The sequence below is a fragment of the Stegostoma tigrinum genome, chromosome 18, assembly GCF_030684315.1.
Source record: "Stegostoma tigrinum isolate sSteTig4 chromosome 18, sSteTig4.hap1, whole genome shotgun sequence".
In the NCBI taxonomy this organism is placed as follows: domain Eukaryota; kingdom Metazoa; phylum Chordata; class Chondrichthyes; order Orectolobiformes; family Stegostomatidae; genus Stegostoma; species Stegostoma tigrinum.
In genome coordinates this window covers 45040519-45062494 of record NC_081371.1, presented here as the reverse complement: position 1 = coordinate 45062494, position 21976 = coordinate 45040519, and the positions used below count along the sequence as shown (strand labels likewise).

The window sequence follows — 21976 nt, the reverse complement described above, 5'->3', positions numbered from 1 at the left end:
CCTGCTGGGTCCATGTGACATCATCATGTTGGTTGGTACTTAATGCATATCTCAGCATTAACCCTTGACTCCTAGACTTGAGGGTGGAGGCTGTCTCCCAAGATTGAGGTAGGGCTACCTTAAGCCGAAAGGTTTGGTCTTGGTGTTCCTGAGGGTTATAAGGAACAGAGGAAGGAAGCTAGATGACAGAAGGAAGATGAAACTTTACTAAAAACAGCTCAAGCATGAATGAGTTTGATCAGGGGTGTTTGAATGGAGGTCCATGGTGAGGGTGGGAGAGTCAAGATTAACTGAAGGCAGGCCATGGTTGATAGATGGAGGGTCAGGGTGAATGCCCAGTAAGTCAAGGGTGCTTTGGAAGTACAATGATTGAAGGAAACGCCTTTTGCTTTATGAATGCTGATTGCTTTTTCTAGGAAGCTTTCAGCACCACGCACAATAAATTGCCTTTTGTACTAGTGGAAGTACAGTAATGGAATTGAGTCCAACAAACTTGGTTGCCGGTGTCTGTCAGGGTGTATAAGTGAATAAGTGTATAAGTGTATAAGTGAGTCATATCAAATCATCGAATCTTTTGAATATCACATTTGAATTCTTTAAGGCCATCAGCATTGGATTATTTCCCGTTCCATGGGATGGGAAGGGGCAAGTATTTTCTTTCAGAAGATGATATGGGTTGAGCAACTGATTGCTATGATGTCCTCAATTAACTTTGTCATTTATAGGTAAGTGACTCTTGGTGTGGTCCATTTAGTTATATGCCATTCCTTGGTGTTACTTTGGCACCTGGTTGCCACCGTTCTGACTTGCCTGACCCTCTACTGCTGCCCTGTGTACCCTTCTGGTCATTGCCATACCTGGGACTGGGCAATCCAGAGTTGGTTCCTCTTGTTCTCCATTGCAACATTTTTGCCAAAAATATTTCACTCATGAGTCTCATTTTGTCTCCCGGAAATGAACTATGCACAGAACGTCAGTGAAGATCTGGCCAACGCAGTCAATTTGGCCTTTGTGCCCTACTTCCTGACTGATGACTGTGGACCAGTGGGGAGCCCACTGCTGGTGTGTTGACCATACCCTGGCCTCCATTCACTAGTGCTGGATGGCAATAGGGGAGGCTGACCAAGGGTGGTGTTGCGTGGCTCGAATGCTACAAGGGTGATGGAAAGAGCATTGAGGATGAGGAGGGAAGGTGATAGCTTTCAGTTCTAGCATCATAGTGTGAATGCACAAGGACATAGTGATAAGAACTGGAAATAGGCCCAACGATATATGACTCAACTAATTAGCTGCAAAGCAAAAATAGGTTATTTCCTTCTTATGTTACTTTCCAATTAATTCCCAATTATATTGCAATTGTTTGAATCCAGAGTAATGTGCTCCTTCATATGTTCAAATCTGGCACATGGTACTGTGGATAATTATTTAAATAAGATTATATTAGAGAACTGACTTTTACTAACATTATTGCTAGCATAGTTAGATTTGCCTCATTTAATATTGTCATGCCACTACACAAGAATATCACCCATGCTGTCTGACTGAGGACCTCTTTCACAGTATAGTCTACTTAAGATAATTGAGGCAAGTATTAAAAGAATAACATGCTAGAATTAATTTAGATGTTGCAAGGCTAAATTACGCATGACAGAATTCTGTTACGGTGCTATCAAATTCCATCACCTCAGTTTGCACCATATGAACCCTGTGAAGCCTCAGGTCATAAACTGTTCCATAAATGTCGACGGAGTCTTTGTTCTCCAACTGCTGAAGGATCCTGTCTAAAGCAATAAATGTGCCTGTCCGACCAACTCCAGCACTGTAAGAAGAAAGAAAAATCTAAAATAAGAAGCAAATAAATAAGGAACAAAACGTATAGAATCACAGAATCCCTACAGAGTGGAAAAAGGCCCTTTGACCCAACAAGCCCACACTGACCCTCAGACCATCCCACCTAGAACCATCCCCCTCTAACCCCACCTAATCTACACATCCCTGAACACTAGGAGCAATTTAGCCTGGCCAATCCACCTAACCTACACATCTTTGTACTGTGGGAGGAAACCAGAGCACCCGGAGGAAACCAAAAAACATAGTTCAATCAATAAATATTCCTGCATTGTCCTTTCATCCTGAGGGCCTAAATTCAAATCTAGGCCAAACCAATGGTGTCAAAACTCTTTTCCACTGTGTTGCATTAAATTTGGCTGATTTCTGTCTAAATCCTTACGGTTCAAGCCCTCAACAGAGTATTATTTAAAGATTGGTCACCTGAGAGATAATCAGACTTGTAACCTCTTAATAGTGCTCTAGAACGTATGTCAAATTATGACCTAATTTACTTCTTCTGCTACATGGGAGGTTAGGAAATTCCAGTGTTAGAGTAAATGATTGTCAAGAAGCCTGCATCTGTAGCTGAATGAGATGTATTAAATGTAGGAATATTTGCTGCCAACATTGCATGCTTAAACTGGCTACATGTTCCACTTCCAACAAACATCCATTGACTTGATACATAGAAAATGGTATCTGTGTATAAGTTATGATTCATCAATGAAGAGTTCAATGTAGAATGGTGATAATATCAATGCAAAAGAATGTATTCAACATTGGAACAATCTTTCCCACAATATAAAGATCTTGCCTGAAACATCAACAGTGGCATATGTTTGAATTTATTGCATGGTTGTCATTGAAATGTTATTTTGTACAAAGGATGAAAATGAACTTTAAACATATATTGATCAACCTGTTCAAAAGATATTATGACATACCTCTGGAGCAGGTAACGCTTGAAGGCAGGGCCTTCTGGTTTAGAGGTAGGGATGTTACCAGGGCCCCACAAGAACCCAATATGAAAATAAGCTTTAAATCTTTTTTTTATTTTCTAACCAACCTGCTCAGCCATATTATTACATACATCTGAAGTAAGTGGACATGAACCAGGCTTGCTTGTCTAGAGACACAGACATCATCACTGTGCCATGAGAGCCAAATGTCAAAAGAAGTTGTGATTTTTTTAAAAAGCTATTTTTCTAATCAACCTGTTCAGAAATGTTACTACACACCTTTGGAGCAGGTAAGACTTGAACCTGGGCCTCCAAGTCCAGGGATAGGGACACCACCATTGCACCACAAGACAGCCCCAAAAAAGCTTTAATTTTTCTTAATTTAACATGTTTTCTAATCAAACTGCTCAGAGATGTTATTTCACACCACTGGAGCAGGTGTGACTAATGCCGAAAGGATGCACTGCTGGGCTTGACACAAGGAAATAATGATAATGAAGGCTGACAACACCCAGCATTGTCTCAAATCTATGACCCTCGTGTTAAGAACCCCAGTCTCTACCAACTGAGCTGGCCAAGTCTTGCTAAAATAAGCTTTAAACGGGCGCTGAGTCAATGCAAGGCACCACTTTGCAATCTGGATTTAGCACACAATTTTGGTCCTAAGTGATGATTACTATGATTTGAGTTTGTCTGGATGTTCTAAATCAGTCACTTGCAGGTCTATCACTGAGATGCTGATTGAACGGTCTATGTGGGATCCTTGTATGTACTTTTACTGAAGATGTGGAATGCTCAGGCTGGCACAGAATGGTACCTTGCAGGATGGCTCAGGGGCTGATGGAGAGGGCATACAGGTTCTCGAAGACAGCTCTGCAGGCTTTGACAGAGGGGGCTCGTGGAAGGACAGATGACATGTAGCACAAGGAAAGCATGGCACCACTTATCTCTCACTCCCTCCTGCAGTTGCTGGCACTGCTCTGCCTGACCTCACCTCCTGCTTCCATTCCTCGTGCAGACTCTTAATAAGTAGTCAACTTCTCCCAATGACCCCTGCAAGGTGCCCAATGAGGACCAGGAAAACATCTTTTAGATAAAGTCCTCAAAGAATGTCCAGGATGAATGTTGAGAGTGTTTTGGTGAAGTCTCGAAAAAGTGTCCTACTATTCTTCAAAGCTTCAGCAGTGTTTAAACATCAACTATTGATATCCCTTTAAATGCTTGAAATCCACATCACTGCTTTGTTGCATTCCCAACAGCTGGTTGTTGTATAGACAGGGCATTATCCATGATAAGCACTAGCCATCAAGTTGCTGTGCAGTCACTCCAGTGAACCCTACCAGGCACTTTTAGTGGTAATCAGCCCTTTAAAGAGCCTCTGAGTTGCTGTTCCTCGTGATAACATCAGATTCTTTATCTTAATGGTGCCTTGCATGGGCTAAACTGTAGTTTTTATTTGGCCTCAGGTCTCACAGAGTATGAACAGCTTGTTAAACATTGCACCCATCGCTTCATGTGCTCCATCATTTCGACTGCATTATCACTGCGGTCAGTCATTCGCTACACATAATACTTTACAACTGAAAATATCACTCCTGATTTGTACCTGCAATGTATAACTGTGGGTCCAGAGTTAGGTGTTCTGTTAATATAATCTCGCACGGTTTGTACAAACTGGATTAAAGATTGTGCTGTCTCTGGTACACCATGATCTGGCCAAACAGTGTAGTGAAAGTGACGAACAATTCGAGCACAGTCCAATTGATCCTCCTAAATTATAAGAACAAAGATCTTAACCAAGATGTCCCTATGGTATAATGAGAGTAGATGTGTTAATGACATGATGATGAATATCATTGACATCAGCAGACACTGAGAAGGCAGAAGTTGGAAGAACATGTACGACAGAAATTACGGTAATATATGAGTGGTTAAAGAGTTTGTGAGAACTCCTGACTGTCAGACACTGTTCACTCTAGTTGAGGCACAGCCTTTGATGCAGCAGACTAAAAGTCAATTCAGCACAGTCTAAAGAACTCATCTTTCTGCGTTGCTGAACTTTGGGGTCTGAAACCTTGTAGTGGCTCTATGAGGGGCTGGTCAACAAAGGACGAGTCAGGCAGATCAAACCCAATGTCGTACCACCGCAGGCAATTCAAACACTGGTAATTATAAAGAGCCACAAAGAACCATAAACACCTTGCTCAATTATAGTGAACGAGAGAGAGAAAGATGCCAATGGTTATTTGTAGCTTGAGGGTAAAAACTCCTTGAACATGGAGGTAAGATAAGGAGACAGATCCTCATTGAACTACTACAGCCAGTATGGGAATTGAACCCATCTTATTGGCTTTACCCTGCACCATACTGTAGTCAGCTAGCTAACTGAGATAACTATAAACAAAGACAGAAATTGCTGGAAAATCTCAGCAGTTCCGGCAACATCTGTAGAGAGAAATCAGAGTTAACATTTCGGATCCAGTGGCCCTCCTTCAGAACTGGACCTGAAACATTAACTCTGATTTCTCTCTACAGATGTTGCCGGAACTGCTGAGATTTTCCAGCAATTTCTGTCTTTGTTTCTGATTCCCAGCGTTAGCTGTTCTTTCGGTGTTTCAATGGAGCTAACTAAGCCCCCTTTTCAAACACTGATAGCAGTTAGTCAAACCAGCTCTTCTTCGTTACAAAATGCAATGAATAAACTGGCTGAATGTAAACATATGAAGAACACAGAGAACTTAGTGATGAAAACATACATTTGACACCTGTAAAGGTTGGAGACAAAAGAGTAAATATAAACAATTTGATTGACTAATACTTTCTATAAAGATATTCAAAAACCCTTACATTACAAATTTTGAATTCTCTGATTGTCCATTCTGGCAAGACTGATTCTGACAGCATCTGAACAATGAGATCTCCATAATACAAAGCGTCAAGGTCAAAGGGCCAGTAATGATCACATTTTACCTGGACATGAAAACATATAAAACAAACTGTCACCAGGGTTAATGTTGCTTATGCCGACAAAAAGGCAATTGACTACCTCAACTTTTGAATTAATTACAAAAACTTATTGAATTTCCATTGGGTGCTGCTGAAACCTCAGGGAAATGATAGTAATACCTATTAATTCAGTTTTTCTTTGGTTTCCATTGATCGTCCACCATGAAAACAGAAAATTGTGAAATCGTCATGGAATTATAAAAAACTTGTCATCAGGATATCGATGTCAATGTACAGATTGACATTTTGTAGAGTCATAGAGATGTACAGTCTGGAAACAGACCCTTTAGCCCAACTTGTCCAAACTGACCAGATATCGTAAATTAATCCAGTCCCATTTGCCAGCATTTGGCTCATATCCGTCTAAACCCTTCCTAATCATATACCATTCCAGATGTCTTTTAAATGTTGTAATTGTACCAGCCTCCATCACTTCCTCTGGCAGCTCTCTTCATAAATGCACCGCCCTCTGCTTGAAAAAAATTGCCCCTTAGGTTCCTTTTACATCTTTCTCCTCTCACCTTAAAACTATGCCCTCTAGTTTTGGACTCCCCTACCCTGGGAAATGATCTTGGCTATTCAACCTATCCATGCCCCTCATAATTTTATAAACCTTTTTATGGTCACCCCTCATGCTCCAACATTCCAGGAAAAATAGCCCCTGTTTACATCTATAAACATCTGTGACAGATTCCTAGCTGCATTGAAAAAGTAGTTATAAACGTTTCCCTTTTTTGATACAAGTAATTGACAGATTAGGCTACTTGAGAGGGCTGTTAAAATAAACAATAATAAAAACAGAAAATACTGGAGAAGCTCATACAATTTGGCAGCATCTTTGGACAGAGAAACACGAGTTCATATTTCAACTTCGAAGTCTCTTCTTCTGAATTCCTTTTCATCAGGAGCTTTTATTAAAACCAATTACCTTGGTATGCAATCAAAATTCCATATAAGTCAGATAGAGTAAGGACAGCAAACTGCCTTTAAAGTACCAGTTGAAATTTTAGAGCAAGCCCATCGCTTTATGATCACTTTTATAGACACGAATCAGCCTATTTAATTTCAGATTTCTTTTCACAGAGAATTTTAAAACTGTCATAGTGGGATTTCAACTACCGTTTTGTGAATTATTCGTCCATTTCAGTAACCCAGCTTTACAGTAAGGCTGAGTTATCACCTCATTCTAAGAACAGTTTCTGAGCATGTGCATAAGGAGTTACGTTAGTATGGTGTCAGATCACATAGAACTGTAGCCTGCCTGTTGAAAGCTGTTGAAGCAGGCCCTGTCTTATTATATTTTGTAAATGATTGTGTTAATAAAATTTGTTAAAGTTCCCTCATGAAAATGTAAATGAGCCACTAAATTATTGTACTTACCCCATCATGTTTTACTGTACATTCATATAACATTATCTAAAAACAGTTTTGAAAGGAACACCAACAGAAAATGCTTACCCTTCCCTTTTCTACGCATTGTGTGACCATCACAATATTATGAACATTTTGTTCCCAAACCATTTTCCAGAAGTCATCTTTGGTACCAGGTAGAGGTCCTTGTGTGGCAATGTATTCCCTTCGAAAGTTGCATCCCTAAAATTGCCAAAAACAGCTTACTTTATACATAATGAAACCTGTGAACTAAAATCTAAATAATATACAAATAAGGGAATTAACTGAGCAGTATAAAACAACTGTATTGAAACAAAAGTCCAGCTTACTGGTATGTAACTGGCGTTGATGTAGTCTGAACAAGGGTCATCATCAACATAGGTTAATTTCACCCTCGTTGTGTCATCTAGTTGCAAACAATAACAGACACATGAAAGATATCAAGTCATGGTTTTTCACCTGAATATTGACTATATTTTAAAGATCACAAAGGAGTTTAACATATACAGTAACTAAGATAATTGAACCTAAAATGCCAAAATAGAGCATGTCTTCTCAACATCACCTTACTGCCTTGTTCCCATATCCCTCAATGTCCTGACACTCCATTATCTATTTCAGCCTTAAATACACTGCATCCACAATCCTCTGTAGAGAATGCCAAAGATTCATATGGCTCTGGGTGAAGAAATTTCCCCTCATCTCAGTCCCAAACGATAATTCCTTGTTAGGGATCTTGGGTTTTCACTGGGTGCTTCACTCGTTTGCTGAAAAGGTGGACCTATCTTCCAAAACAATTTCCCCAGAATGGAAGTTCTGGCCAGCAAGAGTAATAGCCAATCAGAGATCAGCAGCTCTTGCACCTTGTCAGCACCACCATGAAGCCTGTGACTGTTGTCAGAAGGACACCCAATATTCCAAAGATCAAAATCTCTGGCCTTTTGGGGGCTGAGGGCATATGGATCAGTGGTGGGGGTGGGGGTGGGGGTGGGGTTTGGGTGGGGGGAGTCACTGTGGCCACCCCCACCCTATGTCTGTCTAGCCCCTCAATCCTATACAAATTAGTGCAGGTTGAAGATCACCTTCCCCCAAGACCCTCTATGGACAGTCCTTCTGCATTGGTTTACTGGTTGGGTGGTCTGCCTCTTTTACATTCTGTCCAAAGATGAGATGTTTGCAGACCAGATGGGAATCAACCCATCAATACATGGTCATTAATTGGCACTAATTGACAGCTGGCAGTGAGGTGTGCAGGTCGAGCTTAACCCACTCAGAACTTAGTTCAGACTGAGATAGGAGGGTGATGGGCCTCTGGAACACCATCACCCTGCCTAACTATATTCATTTCAGGGTCACTGCTTTAGAGACATGAAGATTCTGCACCAAAGGGACTATACACACTGTTTTCTAAATCTCAGAAGCAGGGGTGCTACCAACTGAGCCAAGAGATTGAGATTGTAATAATCCAGTGTTTAGAGCAAATTGTACAATCAAGGTCTGAAATAAATCAATTGCTGTGGTTATCATATCAAACTGCAAGCATCAGACCTTTGTATAAATCAACCACTGTAGCACTAAAATGCTAACAAGGCTTATTCCAAATGACAGCATTGCAGTCACCTATTACATATTTCTCCTGGTGATAACTGGTGCTTTACAGTAAAACTCAATATCTAAATTGCTTCACAGGTTAAGCACCCTCTGAGTAATGATGTAGCAGACAAAGGGTTAAATAAGTAAATTTGTCAGTCAGCCTGCAGTACTCTGGTCCTCAAGCTATAAAACATTTCTGAACTGGTTAACAATAAATTCCAGATGGAATGCACCATCTGTAAAGGCTGGTGGCATGAGAAATGTTGCACTTACAAGGCAGAATATTGTTGTATCGATTTTTTCCTCTATTTTCAGGTAAAAGTGCTGTGTCAAAAGACTGGTTTCTTCCAACATCTTTTAAATCCTTTCAAAGGGAAAGTAATAACTCAGTCTAATGTGGTCAGGGAGTTTTTTTCTCATTTGTGTTACTTCTCATCACACAGAATCAAGTAACTATGTTAAAAACATTTAAAACATCAAAACCTACCTCATATTCCTCAGATAGAAGATAGCTAGAATCAGCTTGAAGTTTGGTAAATTGGTTTTCGAACTGGTTTGTCTTAATTTCTCTGAAATGAATTTGGCAGAGTTCACTTAGGAAAAATGATATAAATTACGATTTCAATAAACACGCCATGAGTCAGATGCCTAGGATAAATATTCAAACAAACCTGGAAATTGGAGGTTGCCTGAAAAGAGAAAAGGACAAGGAAGCCGCAGTGAGAATATTAACTTTGAGCATTTTTGATTTGATAGAAAGAGAGTGTTTAAAGTGCTGTGGAGTCAGAAAGTTCTCACCTTCCCTGCACAAGAGGAACATTGACAGATGATAGCCTGTCTTTTGTCTTTGAAGCTGGTTTAGATTCAGAACTCCTGCAATCACAAATAGATTGAACAAGAACACAAGATTGTTTAGGAAGCTACTTTCCAACCTCACCAAACTTAAGATAATTCAAAAGGCTGCTGCCTGTGTGCTACTCATATCAAGGAACTTTCCCCTATCACACTGTGCTCACTGACCTGCACTCACTCCCAGCCAGCTCAATTTTAAAATGACTATCTTTTACAAATCTCTCTCTGGTTGGGCTCCTCCTTATGCCTGCTATCTCTTTCAGCACCCAAAACCGTGGAGATCTCTGTACTCCTATTAGTTGCCCAAGCTCCACGCTTGGAAATTCCCTCCCGATCCTGCCCACCTTGCTCTCTTCCTTTAATGCACCCTCTAAAACCTATTAAGTTGTCAAAAAGCTTTTGGTCATCTCCTTATGCTGCTCAGTGACATGCTTTCATTTGTAATACTCCAATGAAGCACCATGAGATACTTTAGATTCATAGAATCTCCACAGTGTGGAAGTAGGCCATTCAGTCTGCACTCAGATCCAACGCCCCCATCTTCCCTGTCCCTGTAACTGTGCACTTCCCATGGTCAATCCACCTAACCTGTACATCTTTGGACTGTGAGGGGAAACCACAGCACGTGGAGGAAACCCATGCAGACACAGACAGAATGTGCAAACTCCACACAGTTGCCGAAGGGTGGAACAGACCCAGGTCCCTGGAATTATGAGGTGGCAGTGCTAAACACTGAACCACCATATTGGTGGCTTTTATCTGGTTAAAGGCTTTGGACAGATAATCTTTATCAGGTAAAGGTGCTTTTAAATATAATTTGTTGTAGTTCTGAAAGAACAAATATTCTTTGCATTATATTCTTCAACTCTGCATCCAGAAACTCATCCAATTGTTTTGAACCCACTTATCCTGACTGTGTGATCTTCCTCAGCAAATTATTAATTATTCCACATTTATTTTTATGCTTTGTTTCTGAAGATTTGACCCAGTTTCTCCATTACCGGTATTGATAACTTTTATCTTGTTTCCTTTGGCAATTGAAACTCACAGTCTGAGTGATGATCTTGGATTAACATTGTGAATTACCGTCACAATCTAGTAAATTTCAATTTGATTTATTTGCAATAGGTCAGAAGTTTGGAAGCTCACAATGGCTGAGAATGTTTTCAGAGTTACTCTTGCTTTGCTTACATTGAGGGGGTAGGACACAAGAGATCACATAAACAGGCTTTTTGCTGCACTTCCTGAAAGTATATTGGTGGAGTGGGGTCCACTTTGAGAAGATTCATAGTCAATTTAAGCAGAATTGCAATCAGATGTAAATCAGCAGTAATAATTAAACAAATATCAATTAACTCAAATACTGTAAGCACAAATAGAATGTCAATAGAATAAACTTCTATCTTTGCCAATTTTGATACATAATATAACGTGCTAAGGGAGTGCTAGAGATAAACATTTATACCACTGAGTCCCATAACGCAGCAACTGACTACAGTCAGGAGTCAGGTTCGTCACAGCTGTTCACAATCCCCTACATTAGCAGCATTGCAGTAGAAAGATTGTGAGCAGGTTTCCGCTGCATTTATGGCAATGCAACACCAATAGAATGGGGGCTAGATATCAGGATTTTCATGAGATAACTCAAGGAGTTTCAGACTCTTAAGTGAATCAATATGAAATGCTGAATTTTGTCGCTTAACTGAGGAAATACTCACACTGGCTTCACTTTCCTCCTGCAAACGATTATAGCCATGACTGAAATAAGGACAACAATCAGGAACACACCAGCGCTTGCTCCTTCTACGACACCAAGAAGAGGTTCTAAAATCAGGGCACAAATATTTGTCATCTCTTTTGATGCATGCAGATTGAAGTCTATAATATGTGTCAAATGATCTATTGGGAATCTTCTGAGCTAGTAGAAGCGAAGGTTAAAAGGTTTGTCCCATTGTTGGAGTTTCCAAGGGTGTGCACAAGCAAACACCTACCTGCCTCAGTAGTGATAGGCAAAGAGAAATAGGTATCTGAAAACAATGGGTTCCTCATGTCTTCATCAAATAGCTGAGTGAAGGCACGCACACTGATTCTGAAAAAAAAAACAAAATCTCCAGGTTAGTTTTTGCACAGTCGTAAAATTTTTAAATGTTTCGTCAGGATATGGAGCAAGGAACACATCCCTCCAAGGGATCTGACCTGTAAGACGTTCTAGATTTTAAAGGTCCATCACAGAATGTTTTCTGATCATTCTCACACTTCCCTCCCAACCTGTCCATCTGAGCTCCAACTTTTATTTCAAAGGTTTGCAATGTGCCATCAGGATTTTCTGCGCATTTGCTTGAGAAATAATTTGTCTGATAGTGTCGGACTGAGCTGTTCCGTTTGTATTCCAGGTAAGATGGCAAGGGATGCTGTTTTACTGGCTTTGTATTTTCGGTTCCTAAAAGCAAAGCAAGATAGTCATGGCAAAATAAAGTATGTTACATCACTTCAGTGTGGCTGTGGTGAAGAGCATAATCCAAAATATTAATTTCTTTGTAGATCCTGATTGGCTTGTTGTTTACTTCCAGCACTTGCTACTTTCGATCCAAATTTGAAACATTTTATTGCTTTTCATATCCTTTTTGCTGAAAAATATGCTAACTGTAGCCTTGGTCAAACCAAATACTATTCATCCAACACTCATGTGCCCACTATTCTACACTGGCTTACTATGATTTGTCAGTAGAGGCTACACCCATTTATCTTCCAATAAGGAGTAATTGGCCCAAATGCAAAGATATTCGTCAGAATGCTGAAATGGGCCTGGTGCCGTTAATCACTGGTGATAAACTTCTCTAAGTCAGAATGCATCTGTGCATCTATAGCCAACATCACTACAGACATACAGATTGGGAAACATAGGCCTACATCTGTACTTGCCCACATACAAACAACAGTGGCAAGCTTGTGTAACACCGTGGTAGTGTCCTTATCTCTGAGCCAGGAGGACTGTGTTCCCTTCCTAACGCATTGTGAATCTACCTTCGCCACCATCTTTGGGACAGGCAATAAATGCTGGCCAGCCAGCAATGCCCATGTCCCACGAGAGAATTTAAAAAAGCAACAGTGAAGCCGAGGGAGGGAGATGAAGGTGCCAGTTGTATGGTGTGGTCCTTTGCCTGCACGTTTGTGCTCATCAGGATTTCACCTTTCAATTGGACCTAGGGAACAGCACTTTGCAATCCCCTCCCAAAGTGAGTCATTGGGATGCAAAACCAAGCCTGATGTTATTTCAGTTATAATTCCATTGTGGGGAAAAATTGGCTTCTCAGAATGAAGAGATACCTTGATTATTCAAGATCCTTCAGAAGCTTGTTTCTGTCCAGTGTGTGTAATCACAGTGTGGCTATATCGGCAGCACCAACCCTATGACAGGCTGTTGCTGCTGCTGTCATTAAACATTGATGTCACACAGCAACTTTGCATGTGCAGTCACACTGGAGGCGGTGTTCATCGCAAATGCACCCTTCTAATAATTATTACATGATTCTCTCTGCTTAAATATGTAACACCTTCCCTTCATCCAACTCTTATCCAGGCAAGCACAGGCTGCAATGCTACAATCACTTATTCAGGTTCCAAAAATTAAACTGTTATTTTCAGTTCCAAAAGTTCATTACGTCTTTACTCTGTTAGGATAGGACAGTGTCTTTTTTCAAAAAAAAATTGTGCCTTCAAAACTGTGGACAGCACTGAGAAAGAACTGTTTTTAAAAGCAGAGATTTACCAGGATGGCTTCAAACTTTCACAGCAGGGATTCTGAAACTTGTTGTGAACTCTATTTTTGTGACTTTTTAAAATTCATTCATGAGGTGAACATGTCACTGGCTGGGCCAGCACTTATTGCAGTCAAGGGTCAACCACATTGCTGCAGTTCTGGAGTCACATGTAGGCCAGACCAGGTAAGGATGACAGTTTTCTGACAATCGACAATGGATTCATGGTCATCATTAGACTCTTAACTCCAGGTTTTTATTGAATACAAATTCTACCATCTGCCAGAACACTACATTGGTCTCCAGATTAACAGTCCAGTGATAATGCCACTTGGACTTCGCCTCCACTATGGATTATGGGTTCCTGCTACGTGTCGATGATCAGGAGCTGAGGAATCGTTTACAAGTGAAAGTTGATTGGAACCCAGCTAACCTGGATTGTGTTGGAACTGGAAACAAGTTTCAGAGAAATAGACACATACACAGAAAGACTCAGAAGTGTGCTATTGTTCTCTCCAGCAGAATCTGCCTGTTCTCTGCAGTAAAATCTCAGGTAATCTTGAAAAAAAAAACAGCTACCTTTCCTGTAGCATTTGCTGGCAGCTGTGCCTTGTGAATGAATAGATCAGAGACATTCTCCAGATGAATCAGTTGCTCTGTACTTCCAACAAACTAGTGGAAACTTCTAGATAAAGACAACTGAACACAAAGGATTTGGCTAGCTGAAGAAAGATCATCTAAATTGCAATTATTTACAATTGAATTGGGAAGCAAAGACAACTGGACTAACATTCCAGTTTTGTTTTTAACTCCACCAATACTCTATTTTCTCTATTTGTGCGTGTGCATGTGTGTGTGTAAGTGAGAGTTTCGAATGTGTTACCATTTAAAATAATAATGTTATATGTTTTATATTTGTTTACCTATAGCTGTAGTTCCATTGTTTATAATAAATAATAATTCCCTTTTTCAGTACAGAAACCTTTTGTCTACACTGAATAACACTGGTCAACTACAGCGCAAAGCTATACTGTCATGTCTTCCTCATTAAATTATTAAAGAGTCTTGGAATTGGATGTATTAAAGAAATGTTTAGATGGACAATTTTTCTATCAAACTTGATCTGAAAGTCAGATAAATGGGGGTACTATGTGCATTATCAGAAAAACTAACAGGATTAATGGGGCTGAAATTATGTTTCACTTCCCCAGTGGGTCAGAACAACTCATAACTGAAAACACATGAAGGTGGCTAGAAGAGTTTCTTTTTATAATCACTGGTAACTGGAAATAACTGGATAATTTGTTTTAATGTTCTCATCTAGGTTACACGAATGATACTAGGAAATAATCCTTTTAGCTTTTTTGATGAAACAGGCTTCATGATTCCAGAATTATCAACAGGTTCACTGACAGGAAATCCCCCATGCTGCTAATGCAGTTCTCACACCATAAGCTGATACCTACCATAGTGGTAATTGTAACCTCATGCACAGTGGGCTTGTGATTTCCTGATCAATCCTCCCAGAGAACCAGGGCCTCAGTCTAGATCACATGTCTATAAAGGTGACTCGTGGCTTTTTCAGTTCATCAGTATTAGTTAACAACACAAGTCAAGTCAAATAATACCTTACCTTCTGATTCATACACTATGACAGTGAAGTACTTTATGGCTCCATTGACATCACTGAACCAACTACAATTAAAATTGAAATGTATGGTGGATTTGGTAATGACAACTGCTTTGTCATCGACTCGGATATGTGACGGTGGAGGAGGTGGACCTGAGGGAAAAATATGTACATATGTTATTACAATATTTGTTGTAAGCCTTTTGTCTGCATTGAGTAATACAGGTCAACTACAGTACCATGTTATATTGTCATGCTTTGCTCATTAAATTATTAGAAATATTAAGTATCTTGTAATTAGATATGTTAAAGAATAGTTTAGATAGACAATTTAAAGGCTTTCTTACAAATAACAGGGAAATTGCAACCATGTACAATTATAAACGTCATCAATCAAAAATGAATAAATGAATGAATGAGTAATTTTATTGTCACGTATTTCATGGTGAGAAAAACAGTGAGAAAAACAGTAAAATACATTGAAAAGCTTTTCACAGTTGCCATGGTCTGAGACCATTTTTAATAGTTTTAAGAATAAATTGTGTTTATCTCTGGGGATGTTGGAGGTAGCACAGTGTAAAAACTTAACCAGAATGAGTTCTGCTAAATCAAATAATTACTTAAGATTCATTTGAAAATATTTTAATAAACATTTGGAAAAAAGCATGGAATCATGGTTAGGGGAAGGTAAAGCTGCAACATGCTGAGAAATGATTAATTTTCACAGGACTATAGATTTTGTTTTAGTGGGATGGAACAATGTCAGAATTGGAAATCTAGAGCCCAATAACACAAATAGCAACCCAGATGGCCAGAGGTTGGATTTTTATGGAGGAGTGGGAACGGTTGAGTCGGGAAATTTGTTGAGCCATCAGATTCTTCTCATTCAACAAGATCCCCATCTGCCATATTTCTGGACTGGGGAAGTGGAAGTGGGATAAACTTGAGCCTTGCAACTCTGGAGTAGGTGTAAGGGAAGCAGACAGTTTCTGGTGATTGGCCCCAGCTACAAAGAAGAATTTCAAACCCTGAAACTCTCATCCCTCACCAACATTCACCGCCAGGTTACCCTCATGCCTCTCCATATCACCATGCCACATCTAAACCCCAAACCTCAAATGTCACCTCCACTCTCCCCCTGTCTTCAGTGTCCCTCATGTACCCTCTCCCAGTATTGACTATGTCGGGCCTCAGGATATCCTTGAAATTGGCATTAAAAATAAAGCTCCTGACAGCCTAGAATTTTTTTTTAAAAAAAGGTCCATTTCATAGATGTCCTGATTTTCTGCTTACAATGTATACTGGATAACTGGTTATGGAGGATACATGGGAAGAGTGCAGAGTATGGAATGGGGGGGCATTAAGAATGCATGGGGAATGGGGCCACTGAGGTTAAGTGGGGCATGGATGTGGGTAGGCTGGTGAGGACCGAAGATCTGAGGGCCTGAAATTTAATCTTCAAACTGGCGTGGTGTCCCAGTAAATGGAGATGGATACTCCAGCCTAGTGATCTGCCTGGCTCCATTGCTGCCTTGGTCTGCCTCTGGATATGGATGGCCTGACTCTATGCCATCCCCACTTCTTAGAATGAAAATACATTGGACTGCCAGATCAGGGCATTTTCAGCTTCAATCTTCCAGCCTACTCCACCAAAATGCTGGCCTATTAGAGTTGTATCAACATTTGTTCCGTGGAGACTCAGTTCTAGATTAATTATATACTGCAATGTAAAACTTACTGAAAGGAAGAGGTATTTTGTGATAACTTCAGCTTGATATTGATAAAGATACTGGAATTGGAAAACCAACACAAAGTATTCAATTTGATTTTGAAAGTACCAAAAAAATTCAAAGAGCTACAATGGCAACTCACTCAAAACACCTTCACCTTCACTGAGATAAAAATTCAATTTGTTGGATTATGAAAATAACTACAACCTACATTGTTGAATCATGCTAAACCAGTCAATTGATTTTCAAGAAGGGGCCTATTTTCAACCTTTTCCCCATTCTTTCTTTGGTCAAGCTCATTTGTTTTTAAATAGGCAGTTCCAAAATTACAAAAAACTGTGTCAAACTTTGCACTAAGAAGTTTTTTGAACAAAATAAACAGTTTTTTTGTAAAAGCTTCAAAACATTTGATTGTGAACACTTACTATCAATCATGGTAATAACACTGTCCTCCACAGCATCACTGGTCATTTTATCAGAGATTACTTTTATAGCCACTAAATATTTCTTGTCTGGCTCTAGTTCCTTGATGATGTATTGAACTAATTCTTTTTCAACTCTTCGTGAGTATACCAATTCTTTTTTGTCATAGTGGTAGCATTTAACATCATAGCCATCGTAGTCCGAGTCAGGGTGTGTCCAGGAGCAGGAGACTGCAGTGGAACTCTGAGGTCGACACCTGATGTGCTGTATTTTGTCAGGCCCTTTAATGGTGCAAATAACCACAGAAACAATGGTAATTGTTGGAAAATGGAAAAAAATCAACATTAATATATTTCTTAAATCACGCTGATAATTACCTTCAATGTAAAGACTGCTTTTCAGAATCTATCATGATAATCTGGCAATTAGCTGCAGTTGAAAGTCTTACGAATAGTTAGAGCTCAACATCACCAATGATGAGAAGGTTCTGGTGTTGGGCTGGGGTGGACAAAGTCAGAAGTCACTCACTACCAGGTTATAGTCCAAAGCGTTTAATTGAAATGACAAGCTTTCAGAGCACTGCTCCTTCGTCAGGGGAAGTCACCTTGAAAACGCCAAAAGCTTGTAACTTCAAATAAACCTGTTGGACTGGAGCTTAGTTACTTGTGACTTCTGGCAATATCACCAATGTCCTTATTGCTGGTTTATCATACTTACTTCAAGCTTGTTAGCTTCAATTTGTCTAAGGCTTCATGCCTTCAAATTATCTTCATCTATAGTGCACTTACTTATTACTGGCTCCCTGTGCCCCAACATCCCAATTCCAAGGCCTTATTTAGAAGTTTTATCAACTTCCCATCTTCTCCTCTAACTCTATATCCAAGCTTGCAACCTCCAATGCCCCAACAATTGTGCGTCTACCTGTGCCTTCCTTCCTAGCTTTGCAGCCAAATTTCTTGACCATTACAACTTAGTACTCTGGAATTCTCTTCATAAACATCACTTGCCTACTGAACCATTCCTCTTCACATTTAAAATATGCCTTAGAATCAAGATCATTGATTATCCTTTTTATTCCCAATTCCTGTTTGTTGCTCATTCCAGTTTTGTGAAGTGTTGTATCCATATCTTGTTATTTTAAAAGCACCATATAGATGCAAGTTGTGAATGTTCTTTCTAATCTACTAATGAGAATGATTAGTGGTGATGTCAATGGGCTAGAAATTCTGAAATCCGAGCATATGTTCGAGGATGTGGGTTTGAATGGCAGATGGTGAAATCTGAATTAAATAAAAATCTACTATAGAAAGCACATCAAATGGTGACTATGCAACCACTGCTGGATGTTATAAAAACCCATCTACTTCACTCATAGCTCTTATAGAAGGAAATCTACCTCCTTGTCTGGTCTGTAACCACTGCAATGTCATTGACCCTCTAAAATGGCTTAGCAAGCAACTGACTTCAGAGGCAATTAAAGATGGACAATAAATGCTGACCTCAGGCGTGAACAAATACAAAACAAATTAAAGAACTCCAAAGGTTTTACATGAAAACAAATTAACTTGCCCCATTGTACTGATAGTGTATTACTTTTACAGTGCAGCAATTCATTGGACTTTATTTATCTAAATAATCCAAGCTGAGACTTAATGTCTAGCTTGCCTAATGAATAAATTACAGCGGTCCTGAATAGTACAACTTTAGAAATATGTTTGTGAACGAAAATACTCATTGCATGAATTAATTTTCATTTACTAAGATATTTGCAGGACAGTTGTTTCCATTTCTTTATCTTTGTTTGATACTTTCACATATTTCCTTGTGTGTGTTCTTTTATGTTTTTTTCATTACATTAATGTCGTAGCCCATTTAACATTGTAGACTCACTGACATATTTAGGTCGGCAGTAAGAGGGTTTAACTGCTGTCTCAGCTCAGGCTCAGCTGATTTGAGATTACTTGATTTGAAAAAACAACACATAAATCTTTAAGCCAGCTTTCAATAATCCAACAAACCCTATTTCTGGGAAGATTTAACCTAAACCCCTCTGCACTGCAATAATCCAACAATTCATCAATGAGCAAAGAACAAAGAAGGATTCAACAAATGTTAAAAGTGAACAATAAATACTTGGATTTATACTCAAATCATTTTACTGAAAGAAAACTGCAGCTAACATTGGAAAATAGGAACAGGAATAGGTTGTTTAATCCCTCTATCCTGCTCTGCCATTCAATTAGATTATTGTTGATTTGCAACCAACATAATTTGCTTTACTTGTGATATAATGGAGACAAATGGTTTCTCCAGAATTTTTACATATATTAGTATTCACTGTAAACATACTGTAACTTATATTGTCATTCTGCATATGAAGCAAATATGATTCTTGATTTTAATGTTCCATCTTCTGCTAGGGTGATATTCTCCGGGTTCTGGCGATCGTCCAATACCTCAATTTAACTGAGCTTGCATAGTAAAGTGTATTTCTTTTTCCCCTTAATTCATTCGTGGGATGAGGGTGTCGCTGACCAGGGAACATTGCTGCCAGAGGGCAGTTTAGAGTCAACCACATTGCTGTGGGTCCAGAGTAACATGTAGGCCAAGCCTGGTCAGGACGGCAGTTTCCTTCCCTGAAGGACATCAGAGAGCCAATCGGGTTTTTCTGACAATTGATTCACGGTCATCATTAGATTCTTAATTCCAGATATTTTATTGAATTCAAATTCCACCATCTGCCATGGCGGGATTCAAACCCAGCACATTAGCACTGGGTGTCTAGATTAACAATCCAGTGATAAAACCATGAGGCCATTGCCTCCCCCTTACCATAATACCGTGATGATATCACAGCTCAATCTGATTCTATCATGGACTGATATTCAAGAAGGTGAATCATGAATGGTAATCCCTGCTGATTGTTTTCTTCTTTTGTGTTTAAGAACCAACTGCTAAAGCCTAAATGCTGGCCAGACTGAGAGTAAGCGTCTCAGCAGGGAATACAGACTAAGACTTGCACCTTTCTGATCTGTATCATGTAGTAGCGCAGACTATACATACCCACTAATCTACTGCAGGGAATTATCTCAGTTCTATTTGTTCATTTTTTTCTAAGTTAAAATAATAGCCACACAACCCAATGACATATTTTTGCTCTGAACAGTGATATAAATGATGTTGTGCTTTAACTTACTTGTTCTGATTGGAGCTTGAACAGGTTCACTAAAGGATGTTAATGATTTCCCACTGACAGTGCGCACCATGAAGGTATAGTGACGTCCAGGATGGAGTTTCTGTATGATTCGTCCTTTTGATTTCATAGTGTTGTATGGGTTAAAAACAACAACCCGAGAATCTTTCGGAGTCCACTGCAACTCAAAGTCATCATAATCTGTCCCATCCGGAGGGCCCAGCCATGTGATGACCAATGAAGTGTTCGTAACATCAGCGAAAGATACTGATCCTGGAGGTCTGGGGGCTTTAAGTGATTGAATGATTATCAAGAAATATTAAATCAAAATATCAACCAAACTATTAGAGAGCTACTGACTTCCACATTTGTATATGTAGAAAATATTTAATAAAGTAGAAACTTTCATGTACCACTTACGTGCTTAACCGTGTTGGGAAGAAGTTGGAGATATTAAATTTATGAATTCTTATCAGGCTTCAACAAGGATTTACTGTGCAACTAAACAACTGTTGCTGGAGTTTGTTGCTAGTCCTACCAGGATATCTGCTTTTGTGGTACATGGAGCTCAACTGACTTGCATCATTTGCACACATCCACCCATTTGCAACTATTTTGTGATGTCCATCATCCGACAATGCCTAGCTCAACATTTCCTTCTGCTGTTCTCCACTTTGTCCTTTAGAACAGATCTCTGTATCTTTCCACCACTGATCAATTTACTTTTTCTTATTATTCATTCAGGGGATGTGCGCTTAGTTGACTAGATCAACATTTATTGCCCATTCCTAATTGCCTTTGAGAAGATGGTAAGTGACTGGCCCCTTGACCCACTGCAGTCAGTATGGTGTAGGAACACCCACAGAGCTATCAGGAAGGGAGTTACAGGGTTTTAGCACAGCAACAGTGAAGCAACGGTGATATATTTCCAAGTCAAGATGGTGAGTTACTTGGAAGGGAACTTGATAGTGGTGACATTCCCGTGTACCTGCTGGCCTATTCCTTTGAGATAATCGAGGTTGTGGATTTGGACGGTGCTGTCAAAGGAATCTTTGTTTATTCCTGCAATGCATTTTGTAAATGGTAAACTCTATTGTATAGTTGTGATGGAGGGAGAGAGAGAGTAGAATGTATGCTTCAGAAGTCGGGAGGTGAGTTATTTGCTGATGATTTCACAGCCTGTAACCCACTTTTGTAAGACTGTACTTATTTGGCTAGTCCAGTTAATTTTCTGGTCAATGATAATCCTTAGAATGTTGAGTGAGGAGCATTCTGTGATGGTAACAATATTGAATGTTGAGAGTGGTGGGTAGATTGGAGATGGCCATTTCTAGTGTTTGTGTGGTGCAAATGTTATTTGCCACCTATCAGCCCAAATCTGGATATTGACGGGGTCTTGCAGCATTTGGACACGGATCGTTTCTGTAGCTGAGGCAAACCGTGCTGAGCATCGTGCAATCATCGGCAAATATCCCCAGTTCTGACCACATGATGGACGGAAAATCAATGCCGAAACAGATGACTATAGTTGGGCCCAGGATATAACACCAAGGAACTCCAAGAAACTGGTTGAAGCCTGGTATCTGCAATGCTGGGGCCTCTGGAGGAGG

At 39.7% G+C, this 21976-nt stretch overlaps 1 protein-coding gene across 3 annotated transcripts in view; it reads right to left on the bottom strand.

The window, feature by feature from the left end:
• The window catches only part of ptprb (protein tyrosine phosphatase receptor type b), a 114610-nt gene that overhangs the window by 9635 nt on the left and 82999 nt on the right, over nucleotides 1-21976 (bottom strand). For all 3 annotated transcript variants that reach the window (XM_059652487.1, XM_048548990.2, XM_048548991.2), the window contains 15 exons: nucleotides 20370-20654; nucleotides 17176-17454; nucleotides 15024-15173; nucleotides 11829-12072; nucleotides 11624-11721; nucleotides 11351-11456; nucleotides 9579-9653; nucleotides 9452-9469; nucleotides 9268-9349; nucleotides 9054-9144; nucleotides 7517-7593; nucleotides 7254-7388; nucleotides 5637-5759; nucleotides 4396-4559; nucleotides 1684-1819 (listed from right to left, as the gene is read on the bottom strand). In XM_059652487.1, the coding sequence (XP_059508470.1) occupies nucleotides 1684-1819; nucleotides 4396-4559; nucleotides 5637-5759; nucleotides 7254-7388; nucleotides 7517-7593; nucleotides 9054-9144; nucleotides 9268-9349; nucleotides 9452-9469; nucleotides 9579-9653; nucleotides 11351-11456; nucleotides 11624-11721; nucleotides 11829-12072; nucleotides 15024-15173; nucleotides 17176-17454; nucleotides 20370-20654 (2063 nt within the window). The remainder of the gene's footprint in view (nucleotides 1-1683; nucleotides 1820-4395; nucleotides 4560-5636; nucleotides 5760-7253; nucleotides 7389-7516; nucleotides 7594-9053; nucleotides 9145-9267; nucleotides 9350-9451; nucleotides 9470-9578; nucleotides 9654-11350; nucleotides 11457-11623; nucleotides 11722-11828; nucleotides 12073-15023; nucleotides 15174-17175; nucleotides 17455-20369; nucleotides 20655-21976) is intronic.